General features: G+C 16.9%; 5 protein-coding genes across 5 annotated transcripts; 3 read left to right on the top strand and 2 right to left on the bottom strand.

The window, feature by feature from the left end:
- Nucleotides 1-185: 185 nt before the first annotated feature.
- On the top strand, nucleotides 186-1,856 carry PGAL8A_00175400 (conserved Plasmodium protein, unknown function; the record flags this gene model as incomplete). The annotated part of the gene is made up of 3 exons (XM_028670080.1): nucleotides 186-219; nucleotides 421-505; nucleotides 713-1,856. The coding sequence occupies 3 exons, from the start codon at nucleotides 186-188 to the stop codon at nucleotides 1,854-1,856; spliced, it is 1,263 nt and encodes a 420-aa protein (XP_028526868.1).
- Nucleotides 1,857-3,442: 1,586 nt separating this feature from the next.
- GPAA1 (glycosylphosphatidylinositol anchor attachment 1 protein, putative) lies at nucleotides 3,443-6,381 on the top strand (the record flags this gene model as incomplete). The annotated part of the gene is made up of 5 exons (XM_028670081.1): nucleotides 3,443-3,513; nucleotides 3,643-4,407; nucleotides 4,659-5,577; nucleotides 5,778-5,945; nucleotides 6,043-6,381. The coding sequence occupies 5 exons, from the start codon at nucleotides 3,443-3,445 to the stop codon at nucleotides 6,379-6,381; spliced, it is 2,262 nt and encodes a 753-aa protein (XP_028526869.1).
- Nucleotides 6,382-7,210: 829 nt separating this feature from the next.
- On the bottom strand, nucleotides 7,211-8,380 carry PGAL8A_00175600 (conserved Plasmodium protein, unknown function; the record flags this gene model as incomplete). Its single annotated transcript, XM_028670082.1, has 1 exon — nucleotides 7,211-8,380. The coding sequence occupies one exon, from the start codon at nucleotides 8,378-8,380 to the stop codon at nucleotides 7,211-7,213; it is 1,170 nt and encodes a 389-aa protein (XP_028526870.1).
- Nucleotides 8,381-9,364: 984 nt separating this feature from the next.
- Nucleotides 9,365-15,673, top strand: PGAL8A_00175700 (conserved Plasmodium protein, unknown function; the record flags this gene model as incomplete). Its single annotated transcript, XM_028670083.1, has 1 exon — nucleotides 9,365-15,673. One exon carries the CDS (start codon nucleotides 9,365-9,367, stop codon nucleotides 15,671-15,673), a length of 6,309 nt encoding a protein of 2,102 aa, XP_028526871.1.
- A 510-nt stretch (nucleotides 15,674-16,183) lies between these two features.
- PGAL8A_00175800 (conserved Plasmodium protein, unknown function) lies at nucleotides 16,184-17,564 on the bottom strand (the record flags this gene model as incomplete). Its single annotated transcript, XM_028670084.1, has 2 exons — nucleotides 16,184-16,323; nucleotides 16,487-17,564. The coding sequence occupies 2 exons, from the start codon at nucleotides 17,562-17,564 to the stop codon at nucleotides 16,184-16,186; spliced, it is 1,218 nt and encodes a 405-aa protein (XP_028526872.1).
- Between the last annotated feature and the right edge of the window lie 372 nt (nucleotides 17,565-17,936).

Consider the following 17,936-nt stretch of genomic DNA (forward strand, 5'->3'; position numbering starts at 1 on the left):
ATTTTTTTTTTTTTTTTTTTTTTCTTTTTGAAATATCAAAGAAATATAAATATAATAGTTATACATGTATATTACAATATTATAGATAGATATAGAACAAAATTTTTTTTAATTTTTTAAATACCAAAGAAAATTAATTTAGTAGCAATTATTTGCCTTAAAGTAAAACTGGATATAAATAAAAAATGGCTTTAAATCCAACTTTAATTCAAGGAAATGGTAATTTATAAAAAAACAAGAAAAAAAAAAAAAAAAGAAAAAAAAATATCAATATATTTAATAATTTTGTATTTTTTAATATATTTCTATTTACAATGAAAAATAAAATAATTTATTTAAATTATGAAATAAGAAAATTTATATATATTGATAAATATTAAAAGCAAAATGTTTCATTTATAAAAAAATATTTTTTTATAGAATATTTATTTCCTGCTAATAAAGGATCAGAATTTACTTATTTAAGAAGAAATGATGTTAAATTAAAGTTATATTTACCAGATAGGTGATTAATATATATATATTTATTATAAAGTTTCTTTACATATATTTTTTGTAATTTTTATGTTTAAAAATAATATAATAGTTTCATATTTTCAAGATACCTTTTATTCAATTTTTTTAAAAGTTTCCTTTTTTATCAGTCTCTCTTACTCCTACTCTTTCTATATATATATATGTATTTTACTTTTTTTTCTATATGCTTTTATAGGACAATAAAAGAAGATGGTATGATATTTTTAACAAGTACACGCTTAGTTTTTGTTAAAAGCGAACAAAGTAAAACTAATTCTAATTTTGCAGGAGTAGAGTTACCATTAAACTTAATTGAAAAACCTAAATTTGAACAGCCAGTTTTTGGTTTGAATTACCTTTCAGGAATGATCAAACCATTAATTGATCATCCAAATAGTTTAAAAAGCACTTGTAAATGGAATATTACTTTTTTAAATGGACAGTGTAGTAATTTTCTTAATTATTTTTTTAAAGTATATGAAGCATCAAAAAAAAACAAACCATTAGGTACTTTAAGTGAATTTAATGAACAATTTTTTTCAAATAGTAATGCTTATGTTGATCCAAATGATCCAACCTTTCTTTATATAAATGAACCACTCCCAGAAAATCTTTATAAACCTCAAAACATATCACAGAATCATTATATACCTATTAACACTGCTAATAATAATCCAGTGGTACAACAATTAAATAACCAAAATGAAGATATTCCAGTATATAAAAGACCCTATATACCACGAAATAATAATGTAAATAATTTCATTCCATATAATCAACAACATTATATAGCCAATTGTGATCCTACAAATAATGGGTCTATGTATAATCAACAATCTTATTTATCAAATAATTATGATCACCAAAATAATATGCATAATTTTAATCAACAAAATACAAATATACCAAATTATGACCACCACAATAATAATTTATCTCATTACAATCAACAGGAAAATAGAATGATGTATAATCATAAGGATAATATGCCTCTTTATAATCAACAAAATAGTTTAATGAATTATGATCATATGAATAATAGAAATATACATAATCAACATAATAATATACACAATTCTGAATACAATCTACAAAATAACAGAACTCATTGCAATCAAAGAATAAATCAACTTCATAATCAACCAAATAATCAACAATTTAATCCTGCTTATAATCAACATTTTAATAGTTCTTATAATCAACCTTGTAACATACCACCTTATAATCAACAATATAATCAACAATTAAATGGACAACTAAATCAACAAAATGATGCTTCATATAATGCACCTTATAATCAGCCTTATAATCAACAACAGAATCAGTCATATAACAATTAAAAGTAATATATATTATTATACTCTTTTTATAAATCAACTTATTAATAAATTGCAATATTTTTATTTTAGATTTTACATTTTTAACTATTTAATCTTGAAGACAAGCAATAATTAAATGCAAAAAAAAAAAAAAAATAAAAAATAAAATAAAATAAAATAATAACGAAATAAATAAATTAATACTAAAATAAATTAATCTCAAAAATTATTGAATATTTATTTTTTTATAAATATTTTTCTTATGTTTTATTAAGTTATATGAATAAATTAATGTATTATATCATGTATATTTATAATAATAAATTAGAAAAAAAAAAAGAAATAAATGTTTTAATTATTCCTTATACTTAAATTAACACATAGATAAAATATATATACATATATATATGTATTTATTTATTTTCAAAAAATGTAGTTTTTTATTCTAAAAGGAAAGAATTAATATTTTCTATTTTTAATTTTACTTGTATTTATATTAGGAATTTTTTTAAAATAGTATGTTATATGTTTTAATACACTTTTTTTTTTTTTTTTTCTTTTTTTTGTAATAACATATTCAAACATAATATAATATTCAAAAAAAAAATGTTGAAATAACGCACATTTTGTAAATTTAAAAATACATATTTTAAATATAAACTTTTTTATAAGGAAAGGAAAACATATATTTGGAGATGGGTATTTTATATTATATTTTTATTTTAATTTCTGTGAATTTTATGAAAGAACTTAACACATCATTTCTTTTTTATATACATTGAGAATAATAGATTATTTTCTTTTTCTTTCTATGAAATCAAATTTTATTTTAATTTTTTATTGCATAAAAAAAAATTTCGTTGTATCTATTTTTTTATGTTTTTATTTATAAACCCTATCATCTTTTATAACATATGGAAAATAGATATATTTTAATTTACACTTCTTTATATATTCAAATTATTGAAAGCTTACAAAATTTTTTAAAAGTATTTATATATATAATTTATCTACTTATTAAAAAAAATAAAATAAAATAAAATAATATTGTTAAATATTTTTATTTGAAATTAAAGCCTTCAAAATAAAAAAAAAAAAAAAAAAGATTTGCCAATTTTATAATACATGAAACATAAAATGGAAATTAAAATATAAAATAGTTTTTAAGTATTTTCATTATTTTTTAGAATATATCTTAATTTTAAATATGTAAAATATAAAAATAAAAGAATAAAAATAAATAAAAAAAAAAATAAAATGTAAAAAGGAGTAGCTAAAATTAAAACAAAAGAAATTTGAGGAATTCCTAAGAAAAAAAAAGGAACACTTTAGATTTTCCATTTAAATAGATCTATAAATTTAAATATAAAAAAAAAATTTTCCCATTTCAGATTTAAAATATATATGAAAATTTATTACAACATATTGAATAATTATAAAATTAGTTTTTGTTACATTTTATTAAAAAACAATAAAGCTGAATGATATATAGTTGTGAAAAATTAAAAAAAAAAAAAAAAGAAATAAAAAGAAAAAAAAAAACGGAATTCTTTAGTTACATGCTTAAAAAATAAAATTTTTTTTTTTTTTATACTCTTTTGATTATCATGGGTTTTTCAGAGAATCCCAAATTTTTATTATTAACAAAAAAAATTTTTAAAAAGTGGAAAATTATAGGGTAAAGAAAATCAAAATACAATAACATATTTTATAGTGTGTATAATATTATATTTATATTTAATTATTTAAAATAAATTAAAATATTTTATATTATGTTTTATTTAATTACATTTTAATTTTTTGATAGATTAATAGTTTCTATAATTGGATTTTTTTATTTTTGTATTTTCAATAAAATAAGTAAAAATGCTGAGCTAGATGCTCGTACCTTTACCCCATATCCAGGAAATTCTACCTTAAATGAAGAAAACGAGAATTTTTTTAAAAATACGAATAATTATTTTTTAAATTATAAATATGAAGGAGAACATATAATTGATATTATACAGGAATATATTAATAGAATATCACCTTTTATAGAAACAGAAAAACATAAAATAACATTGAATAGTAAAGTTGATGATTATATATTGTTAAGTAATGTCCCTTGTAAGTTTTGTAATAATATAGAAAATTTAATAATTGTAATAAATTTTGACTATAAAGAAAGAAAATATTTTCATTCTTTAACTGTTGGTTTGACATTAATTCATCATTTTTCAAATTGTAACTACATGAGTAAAGATATAATATTTTTATTTATGAATAAAGAGTTATTATATTCATCAGGAATTCAAGAATTTATACAGTTTTATTTTTATGGTAACTTGAATAATAGAAAATCAATTACAAGATCAGCAACAATAATAGAATTTGATTCTATTTACCCATCATCTATTAAAATTAATTATAATAGTCTAAATGGTATGTTACCTAATCAAGATTTAATTTTATTATTAACAAATGAATTATATCATTATAGTATTCCTGTAAAAACAGAACAAACTCATAATGTTATTTTTGATATGGCTTTTGAAAAAAATTATGAAAAAGGACACATTCATTTTTTAAGGTAATATATTATAAACCACATATATATATATATATATATATATATATATATATATATATATAATACAAAATAAAGAAAAAAATACTACATTATAATATTCTGAAAATAAAACACATAGGATATATATCTGTATGTATCAACCTTTTTACCAATAAATTTGTATTCTTCATATGATTTTATATAAACATAAATGTAATATCTTTTCATAATTTTACATTTTTTTTTTTTTTTTTTTTTTTTTTTTTTTTAAGAGAAAATATCCCATCATTTACTACTACGGGTATTAGTAAAATCCCACTGAAGAATAAAATGATAAATCTATTTGATTTTACAAAAGCTTTACAAAGCTATTTAAGAAGTCAAAGTAATACACATGAAGGATTTTGTCATTCGTCAAATTTTTATTTTTTTGATACTATTAAAAAGCATATACCTATTAGTATATACTGCTATAGTGTTTATCTAATATGTTGTTATTGCATTTTAAAATTAATGAAATCAAAAATTTTTAGAAATTACATAAATTTTTTAATAGGGTTATACACTTACATTATAACTATTTTAATTATATCCTTACCAATGTATTTGTTGTCATCAAACGATAAAATTTACGATTTTTTAAATTTAGAAAAAAAATTACCATTATGTGATGAATGGCACCCTGATAATTTTATGAATTACATAAAAATAACTGACTATTGGATAAATATTTTTATTATTTCATTAGCAATTGCTTTTGTTTTTAATTATTTTATTTTATATATTGTTAATAAATTTCACAAAATAAATGGCTATTGTAAAGTAAAAAAAGTAGAAAAAGTTGTAATTTTAGAAAAAATAAGAGATTTGAAAGAAAAGAAAAAAAAGTTAAGTGGGCTTTATCTTTATAATAAAAATTATGAAAAAGATTTAAACTTAAATTCTGATGTAAAAGAAAATATAATAAAACCTAAAGTCATCCATAGTGATGATGAAAATTTTATTCTTGAAAAAAAAAATAGAAATTTAATTAAAGATATACAAAATAAGATAGAAAAAATGGAAACAAAACTTAAAATATTAGACAATGAAAATGTCAAATACATTTTTAAAAATTCAGTAGCACCTTATTCTTTAATAATGAATTATATCAATATATTTTTTTTTATTTTAATAGTACTATTATCATCGGTAATACTAAAAAATTAAATAAATTTATTTTTAATTTTAGAATGACATTATTTTTTTTTTCCTTGTCATAAAAAAAAAAAAATATAATTAAAGAGATTTATTTGTGAACAAAAACTTTCTTTTATTTTTCATATATATATATATATATTTTATCTTATTTCTTTTTTTATATATTTTATTATTTTGTTTTTTTATTCTAGCTATATAACTGGTCATATTCGGTAATATTTTGTATCACATTTGTTGTTCCTATATCATTATTACATAATATTAAAAAGAAACCCAAAAAAATTGTTGAGAAGATTATAATTTTATTTTTTATTATTTTTACATTAATCTATATATATCCTTATGAAAATTTTATTTTGGTAATTTAAAAAATTAAAAATCTATTATTTTTCACATTTCATTTATATATATATATTTTTCTGCTTTTTCTGCTTTTTTTTTTTTTTTTTTTTGTAGAATGAAAGACATAAAATGACTAATTTCTTGATGAATATTTTTAATAAATGCGAAAAATATTTAATTAATTCTAAATGGTCAAAAATGAAATATTTTCCAGAATTTTTTTATTTTGTATGTTCAAATAAGTATTTTGATTATTTATATACAAATAAATATTTTTTAAATAATCAAGACATCAAATTTAATTATAATAATGAAATAAAAAATGGTGTTTTATTAAATATATATAATATAGCTAGAAATCACTATTGTATAGGTTCTTTAACTTATCCACTTTTATGTTTTACTTTGTTCCCAATTTATTTCTATATATTGTTTATATTTTTTTTTGCGTAATTTAAATTATATTTCATTTTATTAAATTTTTTTTTTAGTTTCACATATATTTATTTTATTTTATTTTTTTTTACTTCCAAATATATATAAATCATTTGTGAAAAAAGGGCAATTTTTATAAAAAAAAATGAAATAATATTAAAACAACATTGTAATTTGTTCTATTATTCTAATACTATAATTACTTACATTTATAATATTTAAATATTTTAAATAAATATTGTCGATATCTTTTTTTTTTTTTTTCGTAATTTAAGGAAAAATTAAATAATAAAAAAATGACAAAAAAAAAAATTCTTAATTTAGTTTAAATAATAAAATATATATGAAATTATTTATACATCATATATAAAATATATTTAAAACAAAAAAATTTATTAAATAATTTTAAGTATATAATTAATACAAACCAACAATAATGTATTTAAATTAAAAAGGATAAAATAAAAAAATAATAATATAAAAATTATTATAGTATAAAACAAAAATATATATATATATATATAAAAGTATTAAAAGAAAGAAAAAAGTAAAATAAATATATATCCATTCTAAAAACAATTAGAATCAAACTACAAATATTTTTAAAAAAAAAAAAAAAAAAAATACATTTATATTAATTGCTTTGAAGATAGTTATAAATTAATGATGATAATGCATTTGAATTATAAAGAAGAAAAGAAAGAAAAGAAAAAAATATATTAAAATAGTGTTTTCTCTTTTTTCTATTTTGAAGATAAAAAGTTTATATTTTTTTTTTTTCTTTCTTTTTTTAAATTTTATTAAATTTATCAAAGTTTATAAGCTAATGTATTTCATATTTTCATTTTCATTTAATATCCTTACGCCTTTTTTTCTTATCATAATCATTGTCTGAATAAAAGAGAATGTTTTTTCTTTTTCTTTCTCTTTTTATATTAAATTCTTCTAAACGATAAGGATCCCTTCTTTTAGTTTTACTCCTTAAATAAATTGGTCTTTTTTCTATTTCTTTTAAATTTATATAATCATATACGTTTTGACTAAGTATTAAATCACCTTTAATTAATGATGATTTATTTTTTAGGTTATTATAAAATACTTCCTCTATATTTTCATTTAACATATCCCACAAAAAGTCATTTTTATCAATGTAATCTGATGAAGAATAAAATTTGTCATCATTTTTTTTTAATTTATGATATAATAATAGGTTTTTTTTTTCTGCTTTTTTTAATAGGGAATAATATTCATTTTTCTCCATTTCTATGATCTTAATGTCTTTTTTTAATGTAGAAATTTGATTTGATAAGAGCTTATTACAATTTTTTAGTTCACTTATTCGATTTTTTAAAACTTTTTTTTTATATTTACTCATGTTATTCTTATGTTCAGCTTCTTTATATAACTTATAAAATTGTTCGTATTTTAAATTTATATCTGATATTTTTTTTAAATAATTACTTAAAAGTGTTTCGTAATCTTTTATTTTTTGTTCTGCATCATTTCTGCAATTTTTTATTTCATTTAATAGATTTGTCATATCTTCAATTTTTTTGTCAATATCTGAATAAATTTTATTTAGTACAGTTATATTATTTTGATTTATTTGATTTTCTTTGTCTTCTGTATTATATTCACTTTTATTTAAGTCTGATTTTAATTTATTATTTTCATATTTTAAAGATATTAATTCTTTTGCGTTCAAATGATAGTTTTCTTTTTCTGTATTTAAGCATGAATTTAAAAAGTTCATATGTTTTTCTAATTTTTTAATTTTTATATCAAATTCAAAATTATTATTTTCAATTTCTTCAACTTTTTTTTTTTCAATGTTCTTTAATATATCTTTGTATTTTTCTATTTCATTTTCAAGTTGACAATTTTTTAGTTTTATTTCATTAGCTTCTTTGTTAATATATTCTTCATTTTTTTTTATTTTTATATATTCTTCACAAAATTTTTTTAGAAGAATTTTATTTTCCATAAATTTATAGAAAACTTTCTCTTCATCATTCATATTTAATCTTTTACAAATATTTTTTCACTTAATAACATTTAAATTATCTAATTACATTAAAAAAAAAAAAATAAATAAAATATAAATATATATATATCTTTTATAAAAAATAAGAATGGAAAAAAATATGTTCACAAAAAATTTCTAAAAAATAATCGTCCTGTAAATATATATGTCTAATACTACAAAAAAAAAAAAATAAAACTAAAATAAAATATATAGAAAAACTTTTAGAGTTGTATTTTTATGACCTTTTTGTATTCTTATAAAAACTATATGAATGACAAATAAAAAAAAAAAAAGAAAAAAATAAAAACAGGAAAAAGGGTATGAAAAAACGAAAAAGAAAAAAAGGAAAAAAGAAGATAGAAAAATACAAATATGCAAAAACATATGCATGTTATATATGAATTATTTTTTTTTTTTTTTTTTTTTTTTTTTTAAGATTATTAATAATAAAAAATAAAATAAAATATGAGAAGTAATATATTACAATAATTTTACTTAATTATATTTTCAATGTTAGAAAAAATTTCTTCTTAAAACATTCATGGAATTATTTTTAAAAAAATAATAAATTTTTGAATTATTAGGATAGAAAAGGACAAAAAATAATTAAAATGAACATTTTTTTAAATATAAAAAATATTTAAAAAATAGAAATTTTGATAAAATTTATTTTTCCGTATTCATTTTTAGCTGAATTAAATAAAATTAAATTTATTCTATTTGAATCAATTTTTTAAACTTACAAAAAATTTAAAATGAAATAATTGAAGTGTGAGAAAATTGAAAACTTCTTACAAAAACAGAAAAAAAAAAAAAAAAAATATAATAAAATAAATAATAATAGGGTTCAAATTAATTTTACTAAAATATAACATAATTTTAATTTGATAATTATATTTTTTTTTTTTATAAAATACATATTTTTGAATTAATAATATGACTATTTAAGAAAAAGGAGTTAACATTTTATTGATAATGAAGAAGGAATTAAAAGGAAATAAATTAAAAAATTCTAATAATAATATAAAGGAAAAAAAGAAAAAAAAAAAAAAGAAAAAATTCGTGAATTTTAATAGCATAGAAGACAAAGGATATGAGGAAAATAAAAATAAATTAAATTATATACACCCTAAATTAAATACTAATGAATTAGAACTTTTAAGAAAAAAACAAGATGTATTAGAATATGATAAGAAAACAGTAAAACATAACTTCGATAAGATGAATAATTTTCAAAATAACAGTTATATATCAACTGAGAAAAATAAAAATAAAAATTATTACATTTCAGATATAGAAGGTTCTAAAAATATATATGAAACAAAAAATAAAAAAATAAATAAAAATAATAAAAAAGCATATTTACCAAATTTTAATTCTAATTTAAAAAATGTTAATAAAGATAAAATCTCAAATGAAAATGTTACTTCTTTTAAACAAAGTAATTACAGTTTATTGAAAGACAACTACGATAAAAATGAAAATTTGGTGTTAAAAAAGAAAAATTTTAAAAATAAAAACAACTTTAGTAAAAGAAATTGTAAAAATACTAGTTATTTTTTAAATTCTTCTAATAAGTTAAATTTAGCTTATACTCATAAAATATATAAAAATAAATATAATACTTACTGTAATAATTATGGTAAAAATAATAAAAATTTAAAAAATGAAAACACAAATATTTATAATAAATTAAGTAACAATTATTTAGGTGATATAAAAAAATATAAAAATAATAATAATATTGCTTATTCAGGTAATAATTTGGTAATTAATAATGAGAATTGTATAAGTAGCTTTGATAATAAATATATTGATAGTGAAAATAAGAAATTTGATATTGATAATAAATTTTATATTGGTAGAAATTACAACAGTGTTACTTATAATAATAGTGATTATAACGAAAACATTTATAATGTTAATAATCATAATTGTAGTATGAATAATTTTAATAATAAAGATATGAAAAATACTTTAAATTATTCTAAAAATATACTTAATAATGAAAAAAATTTGAACGAATTAAAAAATGAAAATATTAATAAAGAAATTTTAAATAATTTAAAAATAAAAAAAAAGTTAAATAAAATTAAAAATAATGATCATAATTCATTTTTAAAATATATGGAATCAAAATTAAATATACTTTGCAATATATTAAAATATATATTTTCTGTTAATGAAAATAATTGTATTCATTTAATAAAATATGTTATACACATATTAAAATATATTAAAAAAAACATAGATTCATTAGAAGATTCTAATATTAATTTTAATATATTTGTTATCACGTTAAATTTATATTCATGCTTATGCGTAAAAATTTTTACGCAAAATAATAAACTAAAAATTATCACTATAAAATGTCTTGTATTAATATTTGAAATATTGATTAAGTTGAAAAAAAACTCCTTTAATCTTTCTTATGTACTTTTTTTGTACATAAATTATTTAAAGAATAATAAAAACGGAATTGATATAATAAAAAAAAGAAAAAATATGAAGAATAAGGTTGTAAATAACGATGAGAAAACGTATGTAAAATTATTAAATTCCTTTTTAAATATATTTTCATATTGTTCTGAAAGTCAAAGTAATTTAGTTAGGATGGAATCATTAAAATCTTTTTGTTATATTTTAAATATGTTATATGAACATAAAACGAAAGGAAGAAGAGAAATTGAAAATTCTGATAAATATTTTATGTTTAGTAAAAATTTAATTATAGATTGCTTGCTTGCAAAAAAAGGAAACTTTCTGAAGGCATTCACAAGTAGCAAAATGATTTTTTTGCAAAAGTATAATTTAAATTTTTTTGATAATAGTCATATTTCTAGTTGTTACAGAGAGAGTAATGAGAGAGTAGAAAAAGAAATAAGTGTGTTAAGTGATTATTCTAATATATTTTATTCCAACATGAGTAAAAACTATATAAAAAAAAAAGAAAATATCAATTCATGTAAATCAAAAATTACAGTAAGCGAACAAGCATACAAAAATAAAAATGTGTGCATAAATTTAACAAACAGTAAAAAAATTGATGAAGGTTATTCCAATGAAAATATAAAGGAAGAAGATATTATATCAAATGAAGAAATAAATAAAATGGTTGATAAACATTTAGAAAAAAATAATAAAACAAGGAGCTTAATTTTATTAACGAATTTTGAAATAGTTTTTAATAGTGAACCAAATAGTGGATGGTTAACTAATAAAATAGATGATGAAGATGAAAATATTTTACTTTTTGTATTTAAAATTTTTGATCTTTTTATAGATATCTATAATGATAAAGAAATTTACGAAATAATACTAAAAAGTATTGTTTTTTTTTTAAATCATGTTAATATTGATATTTTTAGTTATGTAACATATTTAATTATAAAAATTTCTAATATTATACCAATAAATAAAAGTTTTTTTAATAAATATATTTCAGTACTCTTAAAAAATTTAAATAAAGACAGACGTAAACATATTTTTATTATGTTATCTCATTGTAAGTATGAAAAAAATGGAATTCTTGTATTATTAAATATATTAAGCAATTTATGTTTATACAATTTTAATTTTAAAACGAATACTCATTTAATTAACTATGAACATATTGAAAATAATGTGTTAACAAATAATACAGATAATGAATATATTTACACATTTTTGAATACCAAAAATAAAAATTTTATTAATGAATCACAAGTTAATAATGATACAGATATGAATGAAGCTTACATAATGGAGAATATAATTTATAATAATGAGGAATGGTATTATATACATTCTATATTAATTATGTTGTCATTTAATTACTCTAACTTAATATATAACTTTTTCTTTAATAAATTACGAAAAAATTTTATACAAAATTGTAATCAATTTTCTCCTTATTTTAATTTATTTGAATGGACTTATAAATTCTGTTATTTTATTTCAAAGAATTCTTTTGATACAAGTTTTAAAAAAAAAATTATTACAAATCAGAAAAATTTTAATATTTTAGATGACTTTAATAACTCTACCACGAACTATATATCTAACAACAACAGCAATTATAATAATAATAGCAATGATAATGTAAATAGTAATTATAATAATGATAATGAAAATAATAATAATAATAATGATAATGATAATGTAAATAATAATAATGATAATGATAATGAAAATAATAATAATAACCATGATAATGAAAATAGTAATTATAATATTGATAATGATAATAATAATGAAAATTATAATAATAGTAGCAATGATAATAATAATGACAGCACTACTATTACTATTACTAATAACACTAGGAATGAAAATAATAGTAATAATAATAATACTACTACTATTACTACTACTAATAATAATAATAATAGTAATGATAATAATAATAATGATAATAATAATAATGATAATAAAAATGAAAATAATAAAAGTTTATATAAAGAAGAAATATCATTAGAATTATTATCGTATCAATCATATGCATTTTTGGAGTATCCTCATTGTATTAAATTAAATTTAACTTATAAAGAGAGCAGCTTTTGTTTTTTGTACATAATTTTTTTGTTGAACTTTTTCTTCAATAAAAAAATTAGTTTTTTTGGAGATAATTGCTTTTTTTTTAAAAGAGACATATGGCAATTATTCCATGAGCATGCAAATATAAAAACCAGTAATTTTTTAGACTATTTAGCTTTATTGAAAAATTTGAATTTTTATTATGTAAATAATAATAAAGATTTAGCAGTATTACTTGATCATATGAATAATATGTTTATCTGTAATTTTAAAAATAAAAAGGAACACACATATTATAGCAATGAAATTTCAGAAGATAAAATGAAGATAATAACAGAAGAAAATTTTAAAAACATAAAAAATAAAGAAGAAGAAGTATATGCAGAGAAAAATAAATTGAAATTAGTAGAAAATAACAGATTATACCAACACATAGATAGCTATATATTAAATGATCACCTTAATAGTAACGAAAAAATAAGAAATTCTTCATTTAATCATAATTATAAAAGTACATGTAACAATAACAATTTTCATAATTCACTACCCTTTTCTGAAAATAATTTGCATTTAATAAATATAAAGAAGAATAAGGGTGAAGAAGAAAAAAAAAAGTTAGAAACTGAAATAATAAAAAAAAGAAAATTAAAAGAAAAAAAAAAAGAAGATGAAACAAATAAAGAAAAAGAAACAAAATCAAACGAAAAAGAAAAAGAAACAAAATCAAATGAAAAAGAAAAGAAAAACCTATATTTTAGACAGTCATATATGAAATATTCAGAGAATTTAGTTGACATAATCAATGAAAATATTGTCAGTAAAGTTTTATTTTTAACTTATTTAAGAGATAATATTAGAACTAGGCATTCTTTATGTTACGAATCCTTTTTACGAAAATTAATAATTGATTTAATTTCAGTCCAATTAATACACAAACATAATTTTTTTAACACTTTTTATAAACATTTAAAAAATAATGTTTTACCGGAAAACTTTTTAATAAATAACTTTAAAAGAAAAGAAGATTGCATAATCGATTTAAATTCTTATAAATTTGAGTCTATATGTATGAATAATAAGGACAAAAGCTTTTGTGATATGGTAGATTTATCTGACATTAGTTATTTTAGCAAAAGTAATGATATTAAAACATTAAAAAATACTAATGAAAATCTTGAATTAAATAAAATAAATAAGAGAAATAAAACGAAAAGAGAAAATTATATAAATTCAAATGGAATTTGCAATTTAAATAATGAAACAAAATATTTTATATTTGAAGGGAATAAAAGAAAAATTAACAGAAAAAATACGAATAATGAATTAATAGATGAAGATAAAAATAATGTAAGATTTATGCAAAGTGTAAATAGAAAATCTAAAGATGAATATCTTTTGAACAAAAATGTAAACTTTAAATTTTTGAAGTCTAAAATAAAAATAATGAATAATGAAGAGAAGATTAGAAATAGGGAAAAAATAGACTTAAAAAATAAATTTCAAGAATATTTTTATCATAAAAAACTAATTAATTTAAACCACAAAATAAATAAAAACCTTATTAAAATTTTTTACTTATTCAATATGAATTATTTTTACTCAGTAGATATATCATATATATTTAACTATATAATAAACAGAATTTATGATGAAAATAACTTTTTATATAATGTTTTAATAAATCATCTTGATTTTTTTTCAAATTATGAAAGTGAATTATATAATTTGAAGAATGAAGAGATAAATTTATTTAATGATTTATTAAACAATCGAAAGAAAATAAACCACTTTGAAATTTTAAAAGAAAGGGGAAATTTAAAACATTTATTAATTGGATTAGATTGTATTTTTAAAGAGACAAATTTAAATAATGATTTATATTCATTAAATGTTGTGATAAATAATATATTAAAAAGAATTATAAATCACATAAAAAATGAGGACTACATAAATTATAATAATTGCATAAAATTTCCATTTTTGTTGTTATCCTTTTTTGATGTAAAAATAAAATTATTTTTTGAAATAGAATCTTATCAATCATATGAATATGAGAAAGATTTTAAAAAAATTCTACAATTTTTTCCTTATCATATAAATGATTTCTTTAGCAACTTATATTTATGTATTGAATATGAAGAAGTATTCATTATAAATAATATAGAAAGAAAGAAAAGAAATTTAATTCAACCATATAATAATGAAGTAAATATCAAAAAAAAACTACATTCATATAATAATAATTTATTAACTTATAATTTCATGGTTGAAAATATATTATCAGAAGATTATTCTTTGAAACATTTAAAAAGTTTGAATAAAAATAATAAAAAAGATATCAAGAATTCTTTATTTGCAAAAAGAAAAAAGTTAAAAGTGATTAATCAAAGTATGAATAATGATTCAGATTTTAATTTAGATGAAAAGTATTTAAAAATAAATTGTATTGAAAAAAAGAAAGAAGAAACAAATATTTATAAAAAAATAAATAAATCTAATTTTCACAAAATAGATATTAAAGAATGGAATATAAAAAACTGTACACTAAATAATGTAACGAGTAAATTTTCAGATAATTATAGAAATATTTTATATTTAGAATTTAAAAAAAACATTGAAGTTAATTTTGATTACTATTCTACCTTACCCATTAAATGCAAAATTAATTTTTGTTATTATAACTTTAAAAATAAATTATATTATCCAATTCCGTTAGCACGAGCTAAGAATATATATATCCACCCTTTACCAACAATAATAAGAGAATAGCTTTAATTAAAAAAAAAAAAAAAAAAAATGAATTAAGTATCATTTTTATTAATATATATAAATTTATACTCATTCTTAATCTTGAAATCTTTATTATATTTGTTACTTTTTTTTTTTTTTTCTTTTTTCCTATTATTTTAATGTGCAAAAAAAAAATTTTCAAACTATCTTAAAATGTTTGTCTAAATTTTTTTTAAAGTTCAATATATTTAAGATATCGATTTATTTTTATATTGTAATTTAAAAACATTGTAATTAATACTTTTTCTTTTTTTTTGTAATTTTTTGAAAACTTCGAAAATTAAATAAGATTTTTCTATAATTAATGTTCTTTTATTCTGTTTTTTATATAGTGATATATTACAATTTTGAAAAAAAAGACAAATAATTTCTTTTAAATAGTTAAAAAAAAAATTACATAATTGGAAGTTTTATAAAAACAAATAGAAGTCTTTTCTCAATTTAAAAAAAAAAAATTAAAAAAAAAATAAAAATATTGAGAGTAAAAACTTAAAAAAGAAGCTTATTTAAAATGTTATTATTAGCATTTTTCTGAAAGTGATTAAAAGTAAAATCTTCATTTGAATTACCACATGAGCTATCTTTTGCTTCAACAGAATTTCTTAAATTTTTAAAAATATTTAATTTATCTGAAAAAAAAAAAAAAAAAAAAAAAAAATTCATACATATATTTTACTTGCAGAAGTGTAAGTATTCATAGAGTAAAAGATAAAAGTAATAAGTATAGATAAACAATTATTGTCTTTTTTTGAATTTAGGAAAGTTTATAATTTTCTAGTTTTATTATATTACCATTATTACAAATTAATTGATTTAATGATATATTCGAACAGTTTAAAGTTTCTATATTTTGATTGTTAGTAAGAATATTTTTAGGTTTACTATTTTTTAAGCTATAAAAATTATTGAAATGATAAGGGTTGAATTTATTTTCCTTAGTTGAAACTTTTTTTTTCGAAAAATGAAAATTTTTGACACTTTTTTTTTTTTTTGATGTTTTACGTTTTTTATAAGTTTTTTTTTTTAATACATTATTTTGGTTATGCTTTGTATTTGTATCAAGATTAATGTTGTAATTATTTTCCTTAAAGTTTTTTTTATTTATATACCCATTTCTTTCACACCTATCAACTTTAATTATCCCATTATCATCATATATATTTTCATTTGCATATATATTGTTATAATTTAAATTTTTTGTGTTATCTTTGAAGAAATAATTTATGTGCTTGTTATTGTTACAGTTGATAACACAATCTTTAATATTATCTTTTAAAGCATTGATACTATTAATTTTTATACTATCATTTAATGTATGTATAGCATTCTTTATATAATTATTGGACTGATTATGTGTTTCATTATTTTTTTTTACATTTTCTAATATATCTTTAAAATATTTATTTAAGTCATTACACAGTACATTTTTAAAATTTTCAATTATTTTATCATTTTTATTTTGATCTCTTTTATTATGTTTCATTTCCGCTTTTTCTTGGTTTACAGAATATATTCTTTGTTTAATACTTTTAGGAGGTAATTTTATAATATTATCATTTTTATATTTTTTTAAAAACATGTTTTTACATTTACTTTTTTGTAAAATTATGTCAATATCGTCTATACAATCTGAATCTACTACTTCGTTTTTTTTGTATTCAAGTTTTTCTACTTCTTCAAAGTCAGAACTGATATCACAACTTTTTTTTGTATCAATAATTATTTTATTAACAGCTTTTTCAAAAAAATAATACAATTCATTTTTTTTATTTGTATCTAAAAATCTTTCAAATTCTTCATCATCAGATAAAGTAATATTTAAAATGTCATAATAATATCTACTATTACATGAAAATAAATGAGATTTCATTTTGAGGTTTTTTTTTATGAGGTACTATTTTTAATATTTTTTTTTTTTTTTTTTTTTCTATTATAAAAAAAACAAAAAAAAAAAAACAACAAATTCTATAATGAAAACAAAATAATTTTATCACCACAAGTATATTTTTAGGAATACATAAGACCACATTTTCAAAATATTATATTTTTTTATAAATTGTTTCAAAAAATAAGTTAATATAAGGAACAATGTGAAAAATTATTTTCTATATATTAAATAAATGTATGCTATTTTTTTTTTTTTTTTTTTTTTTTTTTTTAAATTACTGATTACTTAATAATAAAAGAAAGTAAATAAGAATAAATAATACAATAAAATATAAAAATGTTGCCTAAATAAATT

Source organism: Plasmodium gallinaceum, assembly GCF_900005855.1.
Source record: "Plasmodium gallinaceum strain 8A genome assembly, contig: PGAL8A_v1_66, whole genome shotgun sequence".
NCBI lineage: Eukaryota > Apicomplexa > Aconoidasida > Haemosporida > Plasmodiidae > Plasmodium > Plasmodium gallinaceum.